We start from the raw sequence: 9,317 nt of genomic DNA, 5'->3' as shown, positions 1-9,317 counted from the left end.
AATATAATTTATAATAATTTAATATTTGTATGACCAATATGGCGCTCATCAATGGCCAATTGTATAAAAACTAATGTGGCATATCGAATTTTACTATTGGTAAAATGTGAAGTGCGAGAAATACTTTTTTTATATCTAGATACCTGAAATTTCAGCTTAATTTCTTCGAACTTATAAAACGATGGTGTTAAAAATCGTGTTTGTAACATTAAATATATTTTAATTAATATAAAGTTTGCCGAATATAAAAATTCTTAATTAATGTTTTAATAATGAATTGATTAATTTACATATTACAGTGAAAAAAATGGTTACATTCATTATTACATTGACTGAATTTAGTAACACAGTATCAGAAACAATACACACATTGCACAAAACTTGAAATGTTTTCATCATAGAGCAAAAGTAAAGAACATGTCATCTCTATTGTATTGGAGGACGGCTTATAATTACTTGCTTTGAATAGCTTAAACTATTACCTTCAAAGCAATCCTCTTAGTCGATGACCAGCGCTGGTACAGCTTTACTGTAAGCCACCTTTACAACTACATGTTTCCTGTCACCTCATTTGATAACTGAGGTCGTTTCCATATCTTCGAGTCATCATGTCGTTCATATTTTGCATTTTTTCACATCACTAATTAATGAATCATTTGTTACTAAGTAGAGGAAGCATTATTTAACACGAATATTCTTAGTACTTTTATGTACAAATTGCTTTTTGTAATTGTTTTTTTTTTTTGTGGATTTTTAAAATGTAATCGCTTACCTCGGTTTAATGTAATTTTATTTTTCATGCGATTGTTTGACTACAAACTTGCAACTTTTTAAATACCGTAACGTGACTTTCGGTTTGCATCGGAAGTTTGTACATAGTTGGGGTCTCCTGCTACCCCTATATTTCCATATCTAGTCTCGTCTTTCATCTATCTAACTCCGTTCTGGAGTTAAGGAAAAGAGAGGCAAAATTTTTTTAATTGCAGCCAAATAAGCGTCTTGTTTTCTTGTCCTATTATGATTACGTAGCTTAACAGTAAAGTAGAGGGTGTCCATGAAAGGTTGAGAAATTCTTGAAGGAGTCGATTGTCGAAAAAGTTTGCAGACGACTGAAACCCTAAAATTTTCAAAGAAGTTTTTCAGCCACAGTCGTGATTTTTACCAGGTAAAACCCATACATGACTCAGTGAGTTGGCCTGCACCGTTGAACGAACAGAACTAGTTTTGTTAATGTCAGGCGTTCATTTTGCCTTTCATTTCTATTTTCTACGTGAACGTCTATTTTCTATTTTTGGTGAAAAATGGTTGAAAAGCAGTCTTGAACCAAAGAAAATATTAGTGCAATCAATTCCCAAGTGATTACATCTATGATAAGTGTAACAGGCATGCACACTAAATACTACTACTACTACTACTACTACTACTACTACTACTACTACTACTACAGGTAAAGATAGTTGGCTGTTTCTATGGGACTTAGCCAGTGTGTTAAAAGAAAGAAGGGGGAAGGTAGGGTACGGGTAGGGGGAAGGAGTGGAGTGAAGGTGGTGGAATGGGTATGGAAAGAGAGGAAGGAAAGGAGTAGTTTGGGATCCCAAATCTGACAAGTATCGTAATTAGTTACAAATAACAGCTGTACAAGGTATTAAATACAGTGTGCCTTTTCGGCAAGATGAGTACAATCGATGATTCAAAACATTACGCGCCAGTGGTATATAACTACAGACTGACAATGACACTACACAATTTGCAGCAACCCTTAAGCATTAATACAGCGACATACATTGGCCTGTTTACGGTAGGTATTCCCGATGAAACCAGTCCTCCAATACCGACACATTTCTCACTATCAACTATGGGAAGCAGATCACAAACCATGTCTTGGCTTTCCCTGGAAGTCATACTAAATACTAGTAACATTTTTTGAAGGTTTCTGTTCTAGCAGTTTCCTATGATGTATATGCATGAAATTATGGTGTTTATATTAGATTCTCTTCTGTTTCTGTTTATTTCCATAAGTATTAACATAGTTACTAATTTCGCTTTTGATTTTATTACCTAATTTTTGAATTGTTACTGCCGTCTATTCTTTTAAATATAATCTAAAATTAAGAGAATATGTATTTACTAAACAAAACAAATGAAAAAAGTCCGGGGTAAAGTACAAAATGTCGTGTACACATACAGACTAAGTTCATTATATTGCAGAAACTGGAAAAACATTGGAAAAAAGATAAAAGGAACACGAGACATTATTCAAAAATATTCGATCACCTTGGTTTATACATTGTAGTAAAAATAATTGTACAATTCATAAAGATAATGTTAATATTTTATTTCTACAACGTCATGTATATCTACGGAAATGTACAGAACGTATAACAATAAAAAATAATTATTTGTTAATTAATTTAAGTAGTGGAATGTTAATAGATGACGTATAAAACTATATCAAATATAAGAATAAAAGTACAATGTTACGCGACCGTCATTCATGTCCGAGAGGCCGAAAATATTGGTTTAAATTCTGTCGCAGATTGAATCTTTGTAAGTTATTTTGATATTTCACATCTTTGTTAAATAATTATTAACTACTACAAAACAATTTTATTGTTTATACCCTGAAGAGGGATCGGGGAAAACTGCAAACTGCAGGGCTGCAATTTTAAATTTATTTATTTTAAATTATATGTTATCTGTCCGAAATTAGCAGTGGTTTCTCCCTCTACATCAAACTTTTCCTTTAACAATAGAGTCGTGCAGGTCATCTATCTTACTATAAGAGTCCGTCACTGCCCTGTGGGCACTAAGACGGACTCTTATAGCAAGCCCATTATGGGTTCGGCCAGGCCCACAATGGGGCGGCCGGGTGGTGAGGGACGGGGACCGACCATCCCCGAAAAATTCCTGGTGATTTTTCGACCTGTCCGGATTCGATCCCGGGTCCAAGGTCATCTATCTAACAACTTTCAAGAAGAATTTTTCGAATTGAAATAGCATGACTTCCGGTTTGCATCGGAAGCTCTTATATAGTTAATCAGGGCCCAGCAGCGCCGCTAGCTGTTTGAGCGCTCGTGTGCAATACCGATTATGCCACCCTTGTTTAACTACGACTACCCACGCTGAGCTTGCCAACAATACTATTTTGCCGCCCCCTGGACCCGCGCCCGCGTGCGATGCACGCCTTGCACGCCTGTTTACGGCGGGCCTGTCAGGGCCTGCTACCACTAAGGTTTCTGTATCTGTTCTTGCCTGTCATCTATCTTACTCCGTTCTCTCTCTCTCCGATGTTAGCTAGATATGGATTACATAGTGCGATCGTAAAGTCCTTCAACAGTGGGCCACCCTTAAGTGGTTAAGCTGATTTGCCGACGTTTGATTTACATACATTAGTACACCCGATGACATCAAAGTCCCCGTTCATTTTTTCGCCGCTGTACTGTTATCTCTTTACGCTGGCATGAAGCAACCGCAATCTACACATCGTTTTTCTTTCTTTCTTTCTTGGTTAACGTGGAGAGTGCAGATACACATCGTTTTCTGGCGTAAAAGTGCTGAATTATGGAGATTAGCGACTAGTTATGCCACCAGGCCGGTTTTTAAATTCATGGTCCGGATTAATTATTAATTTGTTTAGTTTTCGTAGAAATTATGAAATTATGATCAAACAAAATAAATTTATGAAATTATTTGGAAGTATTTTATTTTAACGATTAACGACTTTAACTTCACACCTCCCACCCAAACTCATCCCCATCTTATCCCTAGGATAAACTCGTATTCACTAACACGAGTTAGAATTATAGTTAGGGTTAACTCTCGAGTTGTTGGTAACTTGGTATTCAACTTCTCGATTCAAACACTAACTTGTAACTCTAACTCTAGAGATTTTGTTAGCGTTTGAAACGTGATTTGGAGTTGGTGAATACGAAGGTAATAGCGACAGAAAATGTACTTTTAAAATTCTAACTTGCAAATATTTCTGACAAATATTAGGTTTGTTCCACACAAATCCCTAACTAGTTTAACTGGTCCCTAACTGGCATGAGCATTGTTCAGTTCCTGGCTGTAAAATGACATTGCACATGCCTCGTACGGTTTCAAATTCAAACCAGTCAGGGAATTGTGTTGGAAAAAAACCTATTGTCCGGGTCAGAAATTTTATAAAGGTGGCAAAACTCCCTTCCTGCAATTTGGCAGCAAGATGACCAAGCAGTCAAGGTAGCAGCCTGCGAGACCCGGAATCGGATCCCAACGAGTCGAAAAATCCTAAGGAGTTTTTCGGGGGGTCGTCCTTTCAGATGTGTCGGGCCCCGTTTTTCAGCACCCAGCCGTCCCATTGTAGGGCTGGTCGAACCCGTAATGGGCTTGCTAAGTGAGTGCCCTCTTAGTGCCCACAGGGCAGAAAGAGCGAAGAAAACATTTTCCCCTAGTCATTTTTTTGACAAAGTAGCGTGTCTTTATAATTCCACGTTGATAAAACAAAGCTTGTGTGAAATCCCATTTATTCTTCTTGTAATAGTCCACATGACTTGGATTTCACAGATGTGGATTGGCTACAAAACAAAGATTTTATTATAATCAGTCAGTTTACGTTCCGAACTTGGAAAAACATGCCCACTAGTTATGCCTAACTATCCGAAAATATTTATATATAACGATTATATAGTTTTGTTTTCAATACTGAATGTATTAATCATGTAATTTACTTACATCGATAAAATTCTATTTCTGTGTCGACACTTGACAACATGTTCATGAGGCATTTATTTTACCCGCTCTCTCTTGCTATCATGACTGCCCTGTCTGTTGAATTCTGTCAACAGCGTGCAAAGGAATACCCGCGTGGGCTTGACGAAATCGGCGGGGCCTTTGACGTCATCGGTTGTGCTAGCGCACGTTTGCTAGCGTTTAGCTCTCGCAAAGCGCTAGCTTGCGGATGCTCCTGAACCATGAGGTTTATGCTGATTTCTTTATAGGTACTGTACAGTACATAACGGTTCTGAATACAGCCACTTTCTCATTTGTGGAATTTGGAGAAAGTTTTTTCCGTGTCACAAAACTATTGTAGGAAATCGTGTCGATCAACTTTTAACTTTACCTTTGTAGAATATTGGAAAAATCTTTTATGCATCAATATCATTTAAGTAGAGATATACATCATTACCACGCATGGTCTCGCCTGAAGAATAAAGAGTTTCGAATGAATATAGAATTTCAAGTCAAACGGAAATCGGGATTTTATGGAATCGTCGATAAAAGAGAATTAAAAAATATTCTCATCCATTGACACACAGACACGCCAACTAAATGCTACATTTGCGTTTGCCTCTGTCTTGACCGTATGAGCTGTGAGATCATCACAATGATATCATTTATCCGATTCCTTAAATTCTTTTTCGGATTTGCGAGGACCCGATGTACCGGTATATTTCGGACGGAACCACTATAAAATTACTTTTCTGTATTCTTTTTCCTCATTACTTTTCCATAGTGATTTTTCTTGTGTGAGAGCGGTCTTAAGGAGAAACGAATTGAAATTATTTTAATCGTAAACACCAGAAATCAGCGAGTAGGTGAATTAATGCGATTTATGCATACTTTATCGTTTGCGTATCTTTCTTACTTATACCGATTCTGCAATTTTCACGTGGTTACGACCACTCCTTTGTAGTGCTGAGATTTTTTTTTTTTTTTTAAAGTGCATGACAGTGCCAGAAAAGTAAAATTTTGTGGGTACCGCTTCGCGGTACCAACTTTATATTTCACTGTCGTCCTCGCATCTAGACGTTTTCGTTTGGATAATTAATATTCGAGTTTAACGATTACGTATTTAGAACAACTTAATTCATTGGAATTATAAATGACGGTTACTAAAAAAGAACTAAAATCGATTTAAATATTCGAACGAAAACATTCTAAAATTCTGCTCTGATAATTCGAACGTTTAACTGGAAAATCTTGGATAGAAAAATGCATTGGCTTAACTTATTACTAAAAATAGGACTAATAATCTGTATTATATTTTTAAATTGTGTCTTAAATGAAGATTCCTACTGGATACGTGGGATCTCTTGGATAAATATACAAAATATTTCATATGATACGGATATTCTTTACTTCTTTTTTATGCTGAGATTAGGATATGTGAAATTTCGACTTTATAAAATACCTTCTGTTTTTTCTGCTGCAACGAAAGTTTACTTGTGCACAGGAGACAAAATATACAAATATCATCTGAAAAATCTACGACGATTATTCTTTGTTGAAGGAAACACAATCTTTGGATACTCCTACAATAATATACTTACCGCACGATTAGAATTAGGCAAACATATTTATTATGTTGAACCAATTGGTGATTATCGTTTCATGAATTTCAAAGATACGAATATTATTTATGACGTAAAAAACGTTAAATATAAATTTGAACGAAATAATATAAATCTCATTTGTGATGACGAACTAACGAATGAAACTGAATCGGTGGAAACAGACTGCGATTATGCAAAGTCCAGCAAAAATAAATTCAATATTCACAATAGGAAAAGGTAAGGATTTGCATTTTTTTTTAATATTTATTAAGGTTTAACACGCGTGTGTAAAATTTATTATAGGCCCTATATTTTATTCTGTAGGAATCGAAAAAGTTGCTCGTTAGAACTGTTGGCAGACTACACGTACTTTCGAACAATGAATTTCGACATTGAGAAAACAGTAGGACAAATGATGTTCTATGCTATGCATGTAGATTATATTTTTAAAAATTTAGATTTAGACGAAGATGGAATTCCTGATAGAATAAGGTTTAATGTGGAGAAGGTTACGATTTTTCGAGACGAAACAAGTCCCGAATCTCCTTTTCGGAAAAATTTTAACTACAATTATACAACGTTTTTAGATCATTTAGCTCAATATTCTCATCCCTATTGCATGCTGATCTGTTTTTGTCATAGAGATTTCGGGTCTAAATCGACGTATTCAGTTGGAAAAGCAAAAAAGCGAGGGGGAGTATGTTCCCATCAAACACTTAACGATGTTAAGATAATGAATAATGTAGCGTTCGTTACGGATATAGAAAACGGACTGCAATTACCAATACTTGAAGTAGCCGCAAATGTACTGCATCAATTGGGACATGCATTTGGTTGTTTACACGATCCCGAAAATTGTAAACGAAATGATTCTAGCGGATATTACATCATGCATCCTAACATTCGTCTTTGGGCTTCCGGTACTTTTAATTTTTCTTTGTACTGCAAGAAGAAAATCAGACAATTCATAGAAAGAAAAGGTAAGGACGATTGAACAATGTCTGGTTTAATATGTCATATTTCGAAAGTATTAATTTTAACCAGAATAATCCATAATGATACGATACGTGCCAACTTGCTACAATGAAGGATCGCCATTTTCTATGTCTTAATTTAAGTGTTTTCAGACAATTTCAGTTCCTTGCACATAGATTCGGCTTACTACAGCATTTTCGTAAAACTACATGCGACCTTAACTTATTCGACTCCCAAAGCACTCATCTTGTCATATTTTGTTAGCATTTGCCGGTTATGTTGCTCTGCATTTATTGCGAACTTTATATGATGTATATGGCAACCGTTAATGTTAGTAAATTACAAAGTAATTTACTAATATTAACGGTTAATACTAGAATTTTCATTGTAATTTCTGTAACTTTGTATTTATTTTTTAGAAATAGATTTCTGTCTGAAGTCACTCCAAAGATCTGTGTGTGGAAATGGAATTGTCGAGGATGGCGAATCGTGCGATTGTGATTATTCCACCAGTAAATGTAATATACAGAAAACTTGCTGCACAGATAAAAACTCTCCGTTACCATGCACGATACAAAGAATAAAAGATTGCTCACCTATTACAGACGAGTGTTGCAATTCAAATTGCAAACTGAATACACGCAATAATATAAAATGTATAAGCAACATACTATGTCATAACAATACTGACGTATGTGCTACTAATTCGTCATTTTGTCCAATGAAACGAGAGCCAGACCAATCACCGTGTATAGGTACATCGAAAACTTGTCGTTCTGGGAAATGCATCAGCAACGTTTGTAAAGACAATGGGTTAAAAAGTTGCAGTTGTTTGCCTCTGAAATGGGAATGCCATATTTGTTGCGAAAGCAAACCTAAAATCTGTCAAAGCGCCGAATCACTCGGTCACGTTCCATCGAATCATCAAGTCTATATAAAAGTAGAAGGATCATATTGCGATAAAAATTTTGGAATATGCATGAGGTAAGTGACTTTCATTACTTACATAATATTTTACAATATAAGTTTATTAATACGTAAATATTTTCTAGTGACGGGAGCTGCTTATCAAAGAAAAGTTACAGTGTCTGGTATTATATGTCCCCGTTGCCTTTCGTTATTTTAATTATTGTAGGTTTAACATATCTTCCCGGAAGATCTAAACCAAATTACAACGAAGATATTCTAACGACAATACGAAAGAAAAAGGTGATGAAATCACAACAGAAAGCTGAAGAAGAGAAACAATCGCCAATTAGAAAGATCAAAGAGGGAGTTTATTCGTTAAGGATAAAATCCAAGAAGGATGTAAAATTACCAACACAAGAAGAACAAGAAGCTCAATTATCTACACAAAATGAACAAGAAGCTCAATTACCTATTCAAGTCAAGAAAGAAATTCAATTGCCTATTCGATTAAAAGAAAAGAAAAAGCAGATCCCAACGAGGACCACCAAGAAACAAATGCAAAGTGAACTATCTCCAGTCCAAACACAAGTCGAGCAAAGAGATCAGTCGACTAGTCCAGCAAATCCAGTCAAAAAAGTAAAAGTATTCGTCAAGAAAAAGTTAAAATCGAAGACATTAAAAGATGAAAATTGAAATATCATCACTTGCAACCAATCTTATTTTAGCCTTGCCATAAATTTCAATTCCAACGACTAGAAATAAATTTCACTTGTCTTGGAAATTTCTCGTGCTTTTCTACTTACAAAATAAATATAAATTGTTGTGTAAACATATGTAATAAATTCTAAATTATTTAAAAGCTAATTTCTTCAACAGATATTCAACTTAAAATGTTTCTATAAAATACATAAAATCGATTGCGTAAACTTACATTTCAGATAAGTATAGTAGTAGTGAAGATCTCCAATGATACTCCTGTAGACTACCGCGTCAGTGAAGATCTTTACGATAATCCGTCTTGAGTTGGTTTCTACGACTCGAGAATGTTCTTATGTTGGTTCGTAGAAAAGTACTGTACATCTCCACACTCAAATTATACACTATTTACAATTTATTTAC

General features: G+C 35.3%; 1 protein-coding gene across 1 annotated transcript; it reads left to right on the top strand.

Annotated features, from left to right (window-relative positions):
* The first annotated feature begins 5,894 nt into the window (after positions 1 to 5,894).
* Positions 5,895 to 8,914, top strand: LOC136981646 (disintegrin and metalloproteinase domain-containing protein 10-like). Its single transcript, XM_067277977.1, has 4 exons — positions 5,895 to 6,551; positions 6,639 to 7,294; positions 7,709 to 8,273; positions 8,342 to 8,914. Exons 1-4 carry the CDS (start codon positions 5,974 to 5,976, stop codon positions 8,889 to 8,891), a joined length of 2,349 nt encoding a protein of 782 aa, XP_067134078.1. The 5' UTR covers positions 5,895 to 5,973; the 3' UTR covers positions 8,892 to 8,914.
* The last annotated feature ends 403 nt before the right edge of the window (positions 8,915 to 9,317 follow it).

The sequence above is a fragment of the Centruroides vittatus genome, unplaced genomic scaffold (genome assembly GCF_030686945.1).
Source record: "Centruroides vittatus isolate TY-2023 unplaced genomic scaffold, ASM3068694v2 contig_786, whole genome shotgun sequence".
NCBI classification, from domain to species: Eukaryota; Metazoa; Arthropoda; class Arachnida; order Scorpiones; family Buthidae; genus Centruroides; species Centruroides vittatus.
Note: the sequence above shows the minus strand (reverse complement) of the source record. Positions and strands in the feature narration are given on the sequence as shown.